Source organism: Plodia interpunctella, chromosome 14, assembly GCF_027563975.2.
Source record: "Plodia interpunctella isolate USDA-ARS_2022_Savannah chromosome 14, ilPloInte3.2, whole genome shotgun sequence".
In the NCBI taxonomy this organism is placed as follows: domain Eukaryota; kingdom Metazoa; phylum Arthropoda; class Insecta; order Lepidoptera; family Pyralidae; genus Plodia; species Plodia interpunctella.
The window spans coordinates 4,100,505-4,120,129 of record NC_071307.1 but is presented as its reverse complement, the minus strand read 5'-3'; the positions used below and the strand labels follow the sequence as shown (position 1 = coordinate 4,120,129).

Below are 19,625 nucleotides of genomic sequence, written 5' to 3'. Positions count from 1 at the left end.
ATATTTTAGTTTTTCGGTTGGTCCTTATGTCTGCTTTTTATAACACATGCATTTATTTCAAGTAATAAAGCTCAGCGATTCCTTAAAAATGTGTTGTTTTTTTCTATAATTCAAATCGATTCATTATTAACTTGATGAAATCTTATTCATTTATGTCCCATCACTATTATTGACGAAAAATAATAAAAAATACTGTTTTACCGACAGAACAGAGTATTGAACGCATGCGCGTCACTCTGCAACCAATTCCTTCCTTCTCTTTTTCCATTGGTTTGTTTTGTGATTCTGATTTGTGTCATGTCCCAAACCCAAACCCCAGCTTGTATTATCCCGCTTGTGTATTTTTCGTTCGTCTTTTAAATTCTCAGAATCATTTACTTTGTATGGTAGATCTAGATATTATACTATTTATAGTATTGTGATGATAAGTGCTGTGAATAACTGTAATCTGTCCTGGGAAACTAAAGCGGCACCGTGGAGTCACGAAAACGAAGGTAAAAAAACTATTTTCATTGTGTCTAACAGACGCTTCCACTTTGCATGGCAATCAGAAATCGATAACGAATAAAGTTAATATAAAATAAAAACTTGTGACTTATCTGTTTCATTTGTTGTTGTAATTTTTGGTTACATCTTCAAAAAATAAGACTGAAACTGTGTATAGCTAAAAGTTAGTGCTGCGCACATGGGTCGATACCGTATTATAATTAGATGGGAGTTTTAGGCTGTATGGAATTCATTTAAATACTCAAAATGGTATTTCCCATGTGTTTCTACATTTAATTCCCTTAGCTATGGCTATCTTCTTCTAAGTAACTTTGTGAAATGTTGGAAATTGTTAGAAGTAAACAAATTCATATACTTTTGTATCTACATTACTAAATAAATATTACACAAATCAACCTGCAGATCTGCCTTCAGCTTTATACTTAGATATCTGATTCTTGGTTTCTTCCATGATATCAGGGCCATGTGTATTTTACCTGCTTGCAGGTGTGTCAGCGAGCTATTGTAAATGGATTTTTTTTAAACCTTTGCTTGTAACTGACGGTCAACTAAGTATTAGTAGTGTTTGACATTGTTAAAAAGGTTTCTAAAATGTAAGTATGTAATAATTATAAATTAAGTACCTACCTACCAAATGTATAGTCATAGTACACCATACTATTTCTAGTCTTGCCTGCAGTTCATTCAACAAATAGTTATATAATCTTTGTATAATCTTTATGTACTTCTTGTCATTTATTAATATCAAATTTACTGTATAAATTTAGTTGAGTCCTAGTTAGGCCCATAACAATAGGAAATTTAAACATTGTCTATTGTTAGTCTTGGGGTTTTTCAAAAAATATTATGAATGTAAATAAGGAAATATATTTGGTGTTGTACATAAGGAAATTAGTTTTATAATTACTAAGCAGAATTGGTGTAGGCAATAAATGATTTATATGTTTACGGGTTTTCCTTTGCAGTATGGGACCTGATTGAGTCAAAGGATCACATTATGACTGCTATTTTGATAGTATGCATAATGTTTTGACTCAAAGGCTAAACTAATATTAATAGGTAATAAATGACTATGACAGTTTTGTTGAATCCCTTGTATTTGTTTTCATAAAATATTTTATAGGAAATAATATTATTCTAAAAACCATCTAACAACTGAATTGATATGGGAGATTTTTTTTTTGTAATCCCATAAGTATAATAACGTCTAAGGTTTGTGAGTATGTTTGTTACCTCTTCAAACTCAAATGGCTGGGCCAATTTTATGAAATTTGGTATTGAGATAGCTGATACCTTAGATTGACACATAGGGTACATTTTATCCCAAAAGTAAATGATTCCTACGGGAATCGCTTACTTTTGGGATTTGGTCAAAAAGTGAATGGTGCTTGACAAATTAGATACTGTGCATAAAATTAAAAACTTAAGTATTTTTTAATAATCACACATCAAACCTTGGGTAGCATTGCGGGTTCAGCTAGTAATTATTTTTAGTTAATAGAAAAATATGACAGTTGTTAAACCAAAACATAATATAAAGTGGAAAAAATACTAAGTAAACATTATATTTTCAGGTACTTTTATTTTAATCTTGCTGTATAGAGAGAAAACAAAAGAGGTATGTCTTCTTTTAAAAATTAGTATTACACTTTAATTGATGAACCTTTTTCTTCTCCTTTTCGGTTGTTAAAGTAAAGTTTAAATTAACACTGGCTAACCAGGAATCTCTGTTTCTGGCACCTCGAATCAAACAGCATATTCAGCTCAAGTGCATACTCAATTCTATTATTCTATCAAACATCTCGATCAACAACTTCTCACCTGTAAAGAACGAGCACAAATATAGTATACTAGCGGCCCGTGCCGGCTTCGCTCGGGTAAAAACAAAAAAAATTATACATCTAAACCTTCCTCAGGAATCACATTATCCATCCAGTTTTTGAGTTTATCACGAACAGACAGACAGACGCGGTAAGGACTTTGTTTTATGATTGTGTAAGGATTATATATTTAGCATTGTACTGCTTAAATAGACATTGATTCAACATTCGTCTTGTACAACACATGCAATTCGCAGAATGGCCATGTTTTATACATGTACGTGTACCTATATATATTATGTACCTATATATGTTTTTACTCCATTTTTTAATTCATAAGCGGAATACCTAACTCATTTGATAGCAGAAAAGTGCCTTGCCGAACAACGAATAACTGGAATCCAATCCTTAGTAGTTTTCTTTATATCTCAATCCGTTTATAGTTACGTTCAGTTGTTATGGTCCCTCTCGGGGCTGCGAAATGGCAGCTACAATGTAAGGCCCATAGAAAAATAAAACCGGCTCAACAATCAACACTTAAAAATACCTATGCATGAATGTTATTATATTCAGCCAACAGTCTACCTGCTCGGTCGGTCGCCCGGGAGCGACTCAGCAAAAAAGAAAAAGATAATTTTTCGTCGAGTCGGGCTGCGGATGAGAAGAACAAAGGTTTTACGTTCTTACCTAGTTATAGCTAGTTATTCGGGCTCCCTGCAGGTGTAACCTGTTATCTTTTTACTGAGAAATTCTTTATTTTATTTTTCGTAAAGATCACGGCAGAAAAATTCTATGGTGTGAAAGTATAGTCGTAAAGAGTTTGTGTAGAGATAGCTGTTTCTGAGTTATTGTAACAAGACGCAGACATTTTCTGTTACATCTCGTTTTGTTTCTACGCCTATTTAACTGAGGAATAATAAAGCGGATTAACTCTATTTAAAGTCGCGCTCAGAATTGTAAATCGCGGTTAAGCTTCGTCGATCAAATGGCTTGTTCTGTTAAACATATTTGTTTTAAACTTCATTTTTTCGCTATTCATTTCAAATGATTCTAAGATTTTATTAGTCTTGACTTTAGAAGTGAATGTCGGTGTTCATCCGGCTTCGATAAGACCATGCATCACGTAAGCGAATGGTAAAAAACTTGCCTGGTGGCATTCACCTGACGCCCTTGAACTGCCTGACGGTCACCGGCGGAGACTCGGAGGACCAGCTGTTCTAGGCCTTGAATATTGTAGTACATTCAACCTAGGCCTCAAGAATTCTCCTACATCTCAATCAGTAGAAGCATTAATATAAACTACGGTGATATAAATTGGTCCTGCTTCTCCCAGATTATTTCGATTACAACAGTTTCTTAAAAGCTTTACGAGTATCATTTTAATCTCGATAATAATACACTCATTACAAAATTTTCTCTAAAACGTTTGCCGATCGTAACTTCCATCTTCCTACGATACATCCCATCTTTCGTTCTAAGCCTGAAGAAGTCGCGGCGCAGTGTATTTTCTATGTAAGAGAAACTTCGATTGTGAGATGTTTTCAAGCCTTTTCCTAGATCGTAATGAAGACTGGAATGAAGCAAAAAATTTCAATAAATCATAACGTAACTTACGTTGAGAGTAATACGATACCCATTGCTTATACAAAACGCGGGTGTACTAATCATACTCAACAACTGTCAGAACAGATTATTAATGAACAATTATAACAAAGACTAAACAATAATAGTGAGGTAGATATATTTAATAAGATTCCGCAACACGATTCCTGTGGGCATTGGAGCTATCAAGTTGTTTTGACGATGATTAATTGTGTTAGCGAATGAATTGTGCTACTAAGCTGATACTTATTACTCGACGACATTGTTAGTACTTTCTGTTCCCCGACTGATTCTTGATTTCAGAATTCGTGTCTTGTTCAAGGCTTCTAAATCTAATCTAGTTTTAAAAGCCTGTTTAGCCTGGATTTAGTTATAATTCTATTGTATTTGTTTAATTTTAATAATTCGTAATTCTCTTTACGTATCTAACACCAATGGGCGCAGTCGTATACATAAATATACACTTCCGTAGTGTATTTAGGATTACGCCATCTGAAACCTCGGGTGTTAGCGCTCGTTTGTTTGTGCACGGAGTTATGGACATAATTCGCCATTTGTGTAGGTTCCCGAGTGGGTCGTAATATCGCATTGTTACCGCCGAAGCCATTAACAAACGCTGAGAACCCAAAAGGGACTGTAATTATAATCTGTACACAATTGTTTCTTATGATGTCATCGACTGAACCTACCATTTAAATTAAAAGAACCCAAGTCTTATTCTAAAGATGACATTTCCTGTCAAACTACAAATCATTCCTATGTAAGATCAATAGCACCGCTCTAGTGCCTTGATTTCATAGTAATAATTCAATTTAAACCGGATTATTAATTGAATGGTTGCCGAAACAGGAAGATTGACAATACGCCTTCGTTGCATGACTTAAAAATATTACATATACTAGCGTCTGCAAGATTAAGATTAATTTCGTTATTGCTGCTCTGGGCTTATGTTTACATTCTAAAATCATATAAATGGAAATTGATTGCCAAGGCTCTTGACATATTTGAAGAATGCCCAGGCAACTTAAATTCCTGTAAATTGCCATAGTGTTGATGGTCCATCCGAAAGTTAGATGGGTCGATCATGTAAGGAAAGTTTGCGATCGAAAAATGACTTTTTACGGTTAGAAGTGAATAACATGGATTGAGAGAGGCCTACATTCAGCCTACACATCATACACAAATTAATCTAAATTCTATTTAAATAATTCCCAAACCAAAAACAACAGTTACGTGTGAAGAGGAAACTGAAATTCAAATCGAAGACACAGTAAGAAATCCTCTGCAAGCGGATCACGTACTGCGTTGGTAAACTTTCGCAATGTTTCCTCGTCACTTGCACTAACACATGAAGGCAACCACACCCGAGGACGTGAAGATGTTCAGATGTACACCGCACTCTACCTACTCAATTATCTACGTTCAAGTAATAAACACCAGTTGCGAACCAGGTCCTAATATTATACGCATAAATTGCGTAACTGCTTATAGAATTTAATAACACCGCGTGTGTTTTTATGTTCTGTTTAAATAATTTGATTGAATGTTTTAGTATTCCAATTGTTCAATTTCCATAAATGTAATCATACTCAGATATATCTGAAAAATCCAGCGTTAAAAAATAATTTCGTTAAAATTCCAGGGAGACTCAACTTCGAGTTGGATTTATAAATTAAAACGGGCTCTTTTGGGCCTTGGTGTTAAGATAAAAAGTAACATTTTTAGAATATGGGAAACTGAAACATAAATTACGATTCGAAGCAGGCATGAGACAAGGACAGCACCAAGGTTTCGCCGGTCGCATGTCCTCTGTCATCCTTATTTTGCTGAGCCATTCACTCGTACCGAATTTCACCTTGTAATGTTTCTGTGTATGTGAGTACTGAGGTCGCATCACGCATCATGTTTATTGCAGTTAAACATAACGTATAAACTAAAACGTTTAATTATTTGTAACTATTATCATCATTATCATTACAGTACCATAAATAAATCTCAAGCAAAGTCGCTTCTTGAATCTCTAAAACTTAAAGCTTTAAATTGTTTATTGCAGTTAAACATAACGTATAAACTAAAACGTTTAATTATTTGTAACTATTATCATCTACAGTACCATAAATAAATCTCAAGCAAAGTCGCTTCTTGAATCTCTAAAACTTAAAGCTTTAAAAATATCAGGTTGCCCCAAGAAATAGGAGTAACCGAATTGATACTTAGAAAACAGATTAAGCGCACAACTTCATAATGTCCGCAAATAGGGTGTCCAGAAAGAATTGAAAAAATCTGCTCTTTTTGATGTTCTCTGTATTTTCCACAACAGACACAAGTTTAGGGTGATCAAATTCTACTAGTACTATTTTACTCTAAAGGCCAACAAATATGCTAATGATAATAGTAAATAGGCAAATTTATTTAACTGTTGTGAAAATTTGTGCGACCGCATCCCCGAATTACGCAGCAGTATTCCATTACAGTAAATGACACGACCAGGCTTCCACAAACAATTGCTATTTAACGTAATTAGTTCAATTTAAACTAATCTAATAGCACCTCTAGGTATGTGGTTTTCGAAATGACAAATATCCATCCTGACGCCTTCATGATCATAGTGCCTTGATCACACTGGTCTAAAAAGCATTTAAGATCATGTAATCTATCTATAGAAACAACGACCACGTTTCTTTATTTAAAGTTCATTTCAATATCCATTTTATTCACCAACAAAAGTTATTTGACTGCCAGTAGTTGTCATCTGTTCTTGTGACAAAACCTTCCAATTAATGTATAGTTTTCTTAATCAATCTTAACGTGTAACACGATAAGTCTAGCATCTTATCAATAAAAGCCTTGACTTACTCTGCAGGGCGCTTCCCGCGACAGTTGGCTAATTGTCTCATGGATGTCAGTCGACGATTAACAAACCTTATTCTACTTTTGCTAGATAAATGCCGTGGCATTTTACCAAAAGGTACTTTTGTTGCTGCGACATTGATAAAATATACAGTCCATTGTTAGCTGTGGCTTGAAACTAAATCTACGTACAATAACATAGTGGCAGTTTAGTAAGTCAGCTCAGTCTTCGCTGATTTATCAGAAAAAAGACTTAGCTTCACACACATAAGATCGACCAACGCAAAGACAACGCGTAGTAGACAGATACCTCAGCCGCAAAAGTAAGAAGAGACACTAACCCAAATAAACTCTAAAAGATGAAGAAGAACTTCACACTCATCAGTTAATATTCTTAATGGCTTCATGACAGATATTTGTCATTTATTTCAGGTTCGGTTTAGAATGGTCAACCCTAAATCACTTTGTTAATTTTTCCTAAAATTCGATAGAAATCAGTCTGTTAGAATTTCTTTGAAATCTACTAAACTTTAATCCAGTTTTTTCTTTTATACACGATCTGAATTGCCGATCACATAAGCTTACTGTCGGCACCTAGTTTTTACCTTTATCATGCCAAACACAGACCATCTGTCCTTAATATTTTTGGACGTGGGTTTCCTCTTCTCATTATCGTTAAAATCATATCATACCATCAAAAAATTAAATAATATTTTGATGAATCATCAACTTAATCCTGATACCATACTTTTATTCTGTTTCATATAAATATTTGACATACTCGTACTTAATGCTTTTGACCCCTGGAATGTTTATGGGCAATGTGTTGCGAACGTGCTAGGGGTTTACTATTCACTTGAATCTAAGCCAAACCCGAATTACGTAGAAAAATAATCAATCCGACCTTCATTTTGTTAAAAACAACATTATGTACTTGTATTACTATGTTTTCTGTAATAGGACAATTGTCAAAAAAACTCGAGTACATTCTCAAAATGGGTCGTTCCGTTAAATATTGTTAGATGAAACGCTTATTTTTGGCAATATTTCCGTAATCAATCTATAATGTATTTACCCAGTTCTTACTTAAACTATACTGAACTTTGATTTGAGTTTATCATATTTTTGAGTGTATCATATTTCCTATCACAAATCTTATTTAATATTTGTGTCTCTTTTTGTTTAGATGTCAATAGGCATTATTCACTTCAAGAAAAATATTTGATCAGCATCGTGGAAACTTTCATGTCGTGATGAATTTCGTCAGATTATGCCGTCTCGACAGTGGGTTTGCGATGGCAGGGGTAGGTTATCTTGGGGTGGCTCTGGCACATGGCATAGAGGCAGGCGGGGGCGGGCGCAGGCGGCGCCGCGGCGCGAGCGGAGCGCGACTGTCAGACGTCAGTCCCACACCGAGCGACTAGCCGACCGAGCGCCTCGCGCCGACACGCGACCGCGCCGCGTTCGTCGACTCACATGATCGCTACCCTTCACACCAACAGACTTCAACTAAGCCCCAGAGTGTACCCCTCGGCACAGAAACGTCTAGTCTCAGTACGTCTAGCGATGCCATCTAAACCAGCAGTATTTGGCCCTAAATAAAAAGTTTATCGACCCTTACGCTACTGCCATAACAACCCTTATTCACTTCAGCCGCAGTCGCTCCCTCTAATTATTGACTCCCCTAAAGTTTGTTGAAAAATCAGACTCTCGATTTTGCTGTTTTATTGCTTTAATATTTGTATTGCTCTACATTCGGATATCTGTATCCTCAAATAGCAATTCCCTAGCCGAGTTTTGGAAACAACCGGCAGCGACGTGTCCGTTTCCTAGATCATTAATTAGTTTACTGTGGTGACGAATCATTTTTTCTATACCTACCGGAAAGCTTACTCTCGAGGCTACGTATAAGACGAAATTGCCAAAAGTCTGCGTCACCATTGTCTGTAATCAGGTCAATCAAGGCGCTGAACCATGACTCTCCGTTGACATTGCCGCGTTGGTTTTCTCCGTGTTAGTGAATGTGACTTTGGTTTTTGGAGTTGCTGACGGACCCAAGTGTGGTGCATGGTAGCGTAAAGACTCTGCAGCGGATGTGCACACCGCTGCCATACTGGTGGTTCGTGCCGGCTGGAATGCCAGCAGCTCTTGACCTAACTAGGTAATATACTTTCTTTGATCCAATATTATTTTATAACTATCTACAACGCTTTAAGGTATAAAATGTTCAATAAAAATCATTCTCAAAAGGGAAGCTCCGAAACTCCAAAGCAATTATAGCTCCAAGAGACCACCCACGATGACTAAAAGGCAAAAAAAATATGAAATTTATACACCGTCGAGACGAAGTTACTCGTGGTGGCTTTAGAACCCAACGTATAAAAAGAGTAAGATCAACAAAAACATTCTGGTTATGTAAGTATTATTGATATAGAAAATGTGTATAAATTATCTTCATGTGTCTCTACCTGTATATTCTATGTTTAATCCAATCACACATGTATGATATTACACATTTTGGGAATTTTTATTTCTAGCAATCAACGGCTTTAATTTTCTTTCCTCCTATCCTGTCCCGAGATCCTCCGTCACTAAAAATGACATTGATCAGTAAATAACTTTACACAAATTAACAAGAAGCTAACCACATATCCGCATATTTAATACAAATCTTCCTCATTTATGAACTTGAATACATATATTTTATTTATATTTACGTCAACTTATCGAGGAAAACCACGTTTAGACTGTTTGTATGACCCAAGATCAAAGTTTTTAGAACTTCCTTGTTTATCAACTTAACACGTGTACCAAGAGCATGCAATTAGATGCAAACTCACATTAATGTTTATTACAATTAGATGATACCTTACATTATGAAATGTTTTATCAATTTATTGAGTTTGTCTGTATGGATAAATATATCGCCTGGATAAAAGCCGTATTACATGTAAATTTATGTATATTGTGTTTTGTATATTGTGCTTGCTCGTCTATGTATAGAGGTAGTGTACACGTGTAGGTGTGTCTTGTACTTTCCTCCCCTTTCATTCGTCTAGACCAATCGAGACATTTGTTCAGTCCAAATTAAACGTCTTAAACTGAAATCAAATGTATGCAGTTATATATATTTTCTTCATATAATTTTCAACATAGGACGATTTCTCGTCATAGACATCTGCACTTTTGTCACCACCGGTCGTAATATAGGTCATTTATACTTGTTTAGTGCAGGTGTCTGTAATCCGCCGTGTTTACGAAGTAAATAATGTAAATTTTGAAATTTTTTGTAATTGAAATTTTGACAATATTGAGCCATGATGCTCTTCGTCCAGGATTCGCCTTGTTATTTACTTGCGGCCTATTTTATTACTTCATATTTGTTGTTACGCATTACGTCATACGTGACTTACGCATGATGTGGCCAAGGAATTCCAGTTATACTCATACATATAAAAACCCGAACGATGTCGTACACAAGATTGAGTTTGACCGAAACCATTCAAATCGTCTTGGAAAGCTGTTTTATATTGTTCTGGTCATGAACAATTAAAAAATCAAAAGGAACACTAGTAATAATATTTGGCTGTTTGTGATATTCCTATTAACCACATTATTACACACGTAAACACAATGATCCGTATGATAACAAAAACAAATGCCTTTGATATCATGCTCAGAATAACACTGGTTTCGAAAACGAAAATAAACAATGGTTTATTGAACAACATTGATTGAATAACGAAGTGTATCTGCGCTGTCCTTCGCAGTGATATACATACCATAACCACATTTTAAAAATATTTCCTCGTGCTCTTTTAGTCTTCCACATTTATTATGGTATTCATTTATTTGAGGAATATCCATACTAATATTATACATGTTATACACCGAATAAACATTTTATTGTTATGTATTAGATACTATGTGAAACACATGACTACATTTCTGCATTTTTATTCCATCGAGTTGTTCCATGAATAATTATGATTATGGTTACAATATTAATTATTCCTCATATTTATATGCTTAAGACCGCCCGCGTCGGTGACACTGAGAATTCTTTCTTGCTCATGATATACACTTGTGCAAAAATTTGGTAAGTTTATTTCCACTATTACTTCAGCTTCATTTTTTGTGACAATTTTTATCTTCATTACATTTTCAAGACAAATAGTGTCGGCTTTAACATGTCTCTATGTTGTAGCGTTGTACGATCGCAATCTATCTGTTCCCCCCAGGAGCTGTACTGTCTAGTCAACGTCCCCAGTTACCAGTATAACGAAAATACACCATTTTCTCGACGCTCCCAGAGTAGATAGCTACCGAACTGAAATGCGGCACTGAAGTCATTTTATTGGTGTACCTTTCACTATCTAGATTATTATTATTACTTTTCTTATCAGTTTTCTTTGTTTTTGTACTGTGATGGTAATTGTATTTAGCTTATCAAACTAATTTTAAAGGAAATTGATTTAAAATTTCACATTTTCTTATTTAATATTACCAGATCTTTGTAATTCGTAACGAGAACATGAAACTTTTCATTAGAGCGGGAAACCAATCTACCTATATCGAAGTATGTAATTGATTTTTTGACTATCAATCGATCGGAACGTTCATTATTGCGTAACTCCAATCCTATTATTCTCTCTTTTGAACTGTGTTTCATTGCGAAGAGGAATTTAAGAGGATAAGCTTATTAATTTCACAATCCATCGCCCGCCCTATAATGTAAATTCTGTTTAATTCTCTTGAAATATTTGATTAAGCGCTTTTGTTTTCCAAGTCAAGGCTTAATTCGAATCCAAAATCGTACTCGCTTTTCAAAATCACGCCTAGCCCTTTTCCGTAATGACAATAATATTTTGTGTTCAATTAGCATGAAACAGTAATTTTACTCAATGAACTGGTTTGAAAAAATGCTAATGCTTTCCTCACATTAAACGTTCATATAAGGGATCGGCGGCCGCTCTCGTCCCGTTTCCTCGAACTGTATACATTTTAACCGAGTTCAGTGTACCTGTGTGAGCTTGTAAACATGTGTGGGGGCCAGAGAACGTCTGAGAGGCACTGTACTCGTCGGACCGGAGCGCGTGTCTGTGTGTGTCCACACCACACCTTCCATCAACTTTAGGCCGTTCATATTTGATGTGACATTTAAGTTCTAGGGTTGTATGTCCATTACAACGACATACATTATAAAATTAGCATTGTTAGAACAAAATTAATTAACATTTTCGAGTAAACGGAAACCGGAATAGTTGTGACCACACAATTCGAGGTTGCTGACGACACTGAAATATTTACAAACTTATTCAAGGCTCGTGTTTGTTTAGTTAATTTTCTTAGGTACTACATAACTCCGTTGTAAGAAAACTTTCCAGAAATGTGATAAGTACTTCGTATTGAGAGGAATTCATTGTCCCCTTACGCCCCACTGCAGACTTCCATAATCAAGGTAATTAAATCACATAACCTTACAACAAGAGGCGAAGAAACCTAAGAACAAACGAAACTACATATATCTGTATTTGTTCCTTAATTCTTAATTTTCCATACGAATCTTGTTCTCCGGACGGAATCTTCCTAGAAGCCCTAAGTACTTGTATTGTATCTATTACAAGCGCCTCTTACCTTGTGACATCGGACCACCAGAAATTCTTTGCGTTCTTGATCAAAAAAAAGACTGGCAATATCTGCTATCTGTTCTCTCTCACTGATCTGCACGGCTATATTATAATGCAATCAAATTTCATGGTATCACTCAAAACTATTCAACATTCTATCACTCGAAACAACAACAATGGCCAATGCTATATGACAACGAACGTGTCTGGCTGGTACAGTGACAATTGATACGAAGTCATAACTGAATATTCGTGACCATTAATTTTAGGTTCAATTGTTCAGACTATTTTCTATAATTTTGTAAAGCGTTCCGATATTATTTTATCAGCGGAATTATATGATTATGATGATTATATTATATGGCATTATTCGATGGTAACGCGTTTGACAAAATTGTAATGAAATACACGAATCCGCTTCATTAAAATTCTCTCCAGTAAAAGTCGAAAACTTTCAGGTGGATAATTACGCCTGGCATTTGATGTAGATTCATTTGGCGGTCGGCAGCTTAAGGTTACTGGTTGGTGGCTTTTTATATTAATACATATGTAGGTACGGTTTCGTAACTTTGATCGGATGTCTCTACTTGTTTATTAACATTGCATGCATACTTAGCAACAAAGAAAAGTTACTTCACTTGAAAAAGAGTTTACATCATACTTTAAAAGCTCGTATAAATTAAGTAGGAATTAAGTCTTACAAATAAAATTTTCATCAAAACTTGCCATACTATCATTATGTATATATACTATTATGCAAAAATTCAATCATCAAACTTCCGTTAACCACTGCAAGGTATACCTAAGTCTCCGTCCGTCTGTGCCATTCCAATGCCTTCCATCCTAATCCAGTTGTTGTCAGCATTATTTTTCGTCATGGAAAAAAAATATATATTTAACATGAACTCGTAGGCGGCAGTCGGCGATCGGCTTGGTGTTTCCGCGTTCGTCAGCCTTCTGTCAGCGGCACACGCCGGCAAGGCCGTGCGAACGTGGACCTCTTTGTCTCTGCGTTCGTGCCCACCAGCCATCTCGAAATAATGTCCAACTTTTCATATAGAATCATATACCGCGATGTTAAGAACGCTTAATGTACTTGTCGATGTCTGGTGTTCCAAGTCTGATGATAACTGTTTATAGTTGCAAAAATCCCATTATAAAGTGGGTAAAGTGAGTCCCCATTTTGGTAAATATACGGCACTGTCAATTTACGTAACCTGCCCAACCATTGCGCATATGCTACCCGCCACCCAAGTTACTAACACACGTGAGTTTATCTGTCCTCTACTTTACTGGTTTTAAATATTACACAGAAGATTTAGGTAACTAGATCCATGTTCTGTTCGTACATAGCCTTCAGACAAACGATAACAACATCGCCAACCTTCGTTCGCATTCACACGTGTGAACACAATACATACCCGTTTACGAGCTATCTTCCTAGAGGTGTTGTCTACCTTTGTAATAGGTTGTCATATCAGTACAGCGTTGGCCATAAGGCATTATCTATTTAGCATACTTATTATTCCAGACGTCATCCTACATCAATGTATATTTATCACATTTATTAACTCACAATCTCAAAGACATATTGTTATGGAATCTCTGCCTTAGAACGAAAAAATCCTCACTGAGAAAAGAAAAATAATACTACGCTTTACACGTGTGGTATTTTCTAGCCAAATAGAATTCTGATTTGCTCGCAGATAATTCCATACAAATTTCAAGATGCGAACGTGCGTACTTACCCGTCACCACGTAATTATTGAGGCTCTTTGTAAAAATTCCCATTCTTACTTTAAATCTTGTCAACCCTATCTGTAGATATTCCAATTGTAATATTAATCAAATCGGCATTCTTTGTTCACTTAATTAATTACCAGGACTTATGCCATTAGTTGTCATCATCGCAAACTACAGTACATTTCATTACATACATAGCAGGCGTATTAATAAAATATATTATTATTTTAACATTCAGCGGATTATGTCATAATCATGATGCATATTTATGCAATACCATGTTAAGAAGAGACAACAAATCGCGCATAATACCTACACACACTTTGCAACCCAGTGTGATAAACTCGTATTCATGCTTGTAAACTGCATTTTTATCTGAAACGTAAGGTGCTTATAACTTGATATCACTGTTATAATGTGAAAACATAGTGATAAATTAGACTATCCAACAGACGTAAACTTTTAACAGATTATAGGAATAAGTCGCTGCAATGTAATATTAGTTGTAGGTTACCCGGACGCGAAGCGTCGCGCCCCCCTCGTACGTTGAACCGCCGGTTATATTTAACTGCGACAACACGTGTGAACCGCCAACACAGCTCTCCAACTTGGATACCATTTTAAACCACCGAATTATTCATATGCGATCCATACTCGTCTTGATTCACTAGGAACAGAAGAACTGTTTTACGAACATAAACAGATCACTTTACGGGACGAGACCCATTTCATTTCAACTACATCCAAGTTTCGAATTCATTCAAGAGTGCAGGAAACGATGCTTTTCAATTTTACATTCGCGTTTAGACGGTATTCACCCGCCAGAAGTACATTGTCGATTATGTAAAGGTTCTCTTTCCGCTGCACATTGTAGGGAACAAGGTGGAAGGTATTCTTGGCAAAGTACCTGAAGATTCACAATGGCGTTCAATGAACCCACTAGGACGCCCACCCAGTCCGTCATTGTGACGCTTTTCGTACGTACACTATTGTCACTTCCTGAGTCGCATGGTGAGCGCACAGTACAATGCCTGTAGTCTGTGCTATGAGTAAATTTAGATTGTACACAAGAGTCATTATCCGAATCGTTCATTAATGATTTGCTTTGGATGCCATAAATTTTCAACAACTATGGCATTTCTGTACGACCGCTGCTGCTGAGTGTAGAAACATCGTAAGAACCGTAATTCTACAGAGGGCTCAGTCTTTATCAAGCCTGAACGACTCTATCTTGTGAAAGCAATCATACAATAAAATATTATTCATTGAACTTGATTGTATGGATTCATACTTCATTTACAATTATTTTTTTATAGATTAATCATCGTCGCTACGGCAGGAGCGCGCCGACACTTTTCAAATCTATGCCAATTTTCTTTAATTTTAGGAATTCTTATTATTTCTTTATGGAAATAAAAGTTTTGTTCTATGCTCATTTCTGTGTACACATCACCTCGTTTCGGATTTTGTTTTATGTTTGCTACATCGCCCATATAAAAAATGTTACGATTATCGTTACTTTACATAATGATTGATATTCATATACGTCGTTAGTGTGTGTACAGAATATTTGTTGTTGATAAATTCAACATTAAGTATTCTACGTATCTATTTCTGTACGATTAAATCGATTTTGTGTTATCAGGACCGACTGTTCTATACAATATGCAAGTGTTTCAACTCGCTCAGTACAAAGCTTTGATAATCGGGGCTGTACAGCAAAAACATGATTATTTGCCCGAATGAGACTAATTCTAGTGACGACATTTCATGTGTAATTTAACAACTACAACTATTTTATAAATACTTTTAAACACTTATCGAATATACCTATAGATCAGATGATCTGAATAGGCAACATTTTTTAGAAGTGGGAAAGTAATTACTGAAATAAACATTTATCAAAAAGAACATACCTGAATTCAGGCACTTCGCTTATTCTACAAAGGAGATAGCGGCTTAATCCGTAATTGGCGCTATTGATGGTGCTGGACATGAAACATTCGGGACACAGAGGATTAGGTCAGTAACATATAATACTGATTTGGTTAATGTCACAAGTCTTTCTTAACAGGTTTATTTGTTAGACAAATTAAAAAATACCCGATTTTCAATATTCATTTCGCTACAACTTTTGAACGGCTGAACCGATTTTCATGAAACTTGACTAAGAACACTAGGGATAAAATTATCTATGACACAAAAAAAAACTAAACGAAAATCGGTTCATGAGTTTGGGAGCTACTATGGACACAGACAGATACACAGACAGACAGACACGTTAAACTTATATCACCCCTCTTTGTGAAAAAATATTTTTAACCATCAACATCCTTCCTTACTGGTGAGCTACTAAGAAACATAAAACAGGTAGCTCGACATTGCGTCCACACGTTCTTCTTTTGGATCCCTAAGGTTATCCTGGTATCGCCGTTTGTTATAATAAATTATCATCATAATGAATACACGCATGTAATTTATTCATGCATTTGTTTAAATACGCTGAACTTAATAATAGTGTCAACAGTAAATATACTGTTACTGACATAATAAACAAGCTTGGTAATAAAGTTATATGTGAACATTTTATCGTGCAAAAAATATGCGAAATTGTTTAAATTACGTACGATGAATTTATGCAAAATTTTGGAACATGATTTATTTAATCCATTCGTTTGTTCGTTAATCAATGAAAATTCTCAATTCAAATAGGCCAATGTTATCGGCCTCAGTAAAAAAATCCATTCAATTTCCTTCAAAAGACTGCTATTAATAAATAAAAAGAATATAAGCACATGTTTCTATGGACATCAAAGAGTATTATTTGGCGATGTTACCACATGGACAAATAACGGTGCTATGAATACTGAAATGTCATTACCGAACAATGAGGCTAAATTGCCTCACATACGATCTTATATATTTTGTATAATTTCTAAGGGATTAGTCCCTAATGAATCGTTTATTATACTTAATGGCTATTATGTATATATTGACTATTCTAATCTAATTTAGACATCTTCTTTATCTTCAATTCTATTTCCGTTCGCAAATTAAATCTTAATCCTGAAATATGACGCTAAATATTCTTATTTTCTGTTCATTGAAAATTTTATAATAAAATAACATAAACCAAAACTTAAATTGTTCTCAGACGCTATTTACTTTTCCAAAATCCTTTAGCACTGGCGATGAGCTTCCAACTCTAAATGGGCAAAGTAGTTCAAACTTATGTATGGTCTAAAGCGAAGCGACTTGGTGACGCAGACAACCGGAGAACTAAGTGCAGCTATCGATTTTCGGCGCCCACTAACTACTTAAACCATAAAACCACCAACTTCGCATACTATGCATTAAGACATATAAGGACAGTTACACACGCGAACCGAACTTTTTCTCATACATTTCTTTGAAGTCTGAATTTATTCTGATGCTTCCTTTATCTTGATAAATTATATTATCTAAAAAATATTGTTTTTTAATAGACTTGACCTCTCAATTGTTGCAAACCAAAAAATAGGCACACGAATTTAGAGAGCCCGCGATGCGAACTTGCCGCGTGGTTATTGATCGGTGTGCGCGCGCAGCGTCTGCCCAAGTGTACACAGACGGTCGCTGAAGCGATTCGCTGGCGCGCCACATCTAGAGAACACTTAGTCACATTCGGAGTACCATCGACGGATGAGATCTTAGCGTAATAGCTCTAGCCACCTTGATTATACCAGATACAGTGGATTACGATCCCACCGGTGTAAGTGGAATACGCGGCATCCATTTTCTGTTGAAACCTGAGATAGTTATTTTTATAGAGTATCGCGGAAAGCTTCCGAGTTGAAAAATTATTAAGGATTCAGTAACATTAGTATATTTTTATTTAAAATTTCTATTTCTATATTCAAATATCTAAATCCAAATACAATCGCGCATTCTTTGAGGTTATAGTGGAAACGTACCGATCAGCTGAGTGGGCCGGCCCTCCCCGGCGCCGCTTATCTGGCGTCCTCCCGCGTGATTAATCACCCCGTTTCTTCAGACCCTCGCGCCTCGCCGCGTCCCGACAGATGAAGCCGTGGTTACATTTGTCTTGAGATTCCCTGACCACTCGGCTACAGTATAGTTCCCTTATTGGAACTGTCTAATCTCATATAAGTAATTGTTTTTAAATCGTCCGACTCGTTTTCTCCGAAGATGTACCTCGGTGAGAAATATTGTTTTCTTCTAAGTTCATGAAGTGAGCCATGTTCATTCATTATTGATTAGGTTTATTCTTACCATTTTGTTTTCAACGTGAAAATTCATGCATTCGAAAAATCGTGTCATTCATTTATCACTATAAAAATTACATAAAATGTCATGTTCGTTCTCTGATTGCAACCTGAGAACAACAAAAACTTATTTTAAAATAAATACGCTATTTATATAAAACACTCATTAAGATTGTAATTAAGGGTAAATTTACGTTACCAGCTGAAGAACTTCTCAAGTCCGCATTATGACTCGAAGAAAATTTATTTAGAATTTTCTTTAATCTTCGTACTTGTTGCTAATGGTGGGTTGGCGTTGATTAAATCGGCTGCTATTTAATTATACAATAATTAAATATGAAACAGAGATCAAACCCGCCACTTGCCCACAAAATATAGAGATATCGGGTCGCCAAAGGGTCTCGGGAGCTATAAACTAGGTATGGTTTTTGTTAATAGATACAGCCGAGACGTTTTGGGATTAATCTCGCATAATTGAATAATATTAAAAACAAGTTAAAGAAATGCTTTAACTTGTTTTTAATATTATATACTTATTTTTGACGTAGGTACCTATGTGAATTACAAAACAAAGAATTTATCACGTTGACGCATCTGAACTTCATATTTTTGTTCTTATCCTAGCGTTAACATTAAGGACTGTTGGACACATATATTCTTAGTTGAAGTATGTATGCTAGCAGTATAAGCTGGTCCGCAACAAGACTCGGCCATACGGTGTCCCTTTGACGCAGAGCTTGGAGCCGCAGCTCCTCGGCGAGGTAGTTGCCGCTTTGTTCCCGCAGGGAGCGGCATTCCAGCCCCCCAGCATGGCTCCACCATTGGATGTGGGGCTTGAGGACCGGGAGGAAATTCCTGAGATCACTCGGGACGAGTTTGGCGCGGCCGTGCTCAGGCTACGCGCCAAGAATACCGCCCCGGGTCCAGATGGTATTCCAGGTCGAGCGTTGGTCCTCGTTCTAGACGTCCTGGGGGAGCGACTGAGGGGGTTGTTTAACGCCTGTTTCGGGCAGGGAAGGTTTCCCAAGGCGTGGAAAGCGGGACGTTTGGTCCTGCTACGGAAGGAGGGACGACCGGCGGATTCCCCGTCTGGCTTTCGTCCAATCGTTGTGCTCGACGAGACAGGCAAATTGCTGGAAAAAGTCACTGCTGACCGCCTCGTCGAGCACCTGGAGAGGGTAGGTCCTGACCTCGCGGATTGCCAGTAC

The 19,625-nt window shown here is 36.2% G+C and overlaps 1 protein-coding gene across 2 annotated transcripts in view; it reads left to right on the top strand.

Annotated features, from left to right (window-relative positions):
- The first annotated feature begins 221 nt into the window (after positions 1-221).
- gus (gustavus) overlaps positions 222-19,625 on the top strand; it is a 48,562-nt gene continuing 29,158 nt past the window's right edge. The window contains exon 1 of one of the 2 annotated variants that reach the window (XM_053754264.2): positions 222-494. Coding sequence is in view for 1 of the 2 variants with exons in the window: in XM_053754262.2 (XP_053610237.1) it covers positions 8,873-8,940 (68 nt within the window). In the remaining variant the exon portion in view is untranslated. Of the gene's footprint in view, positions 495-8,184; positions 8,941-19,625 lie in introns of those variants that run through there. The other variant, XM_053754262.2, reaches the window with a different exon arrangement.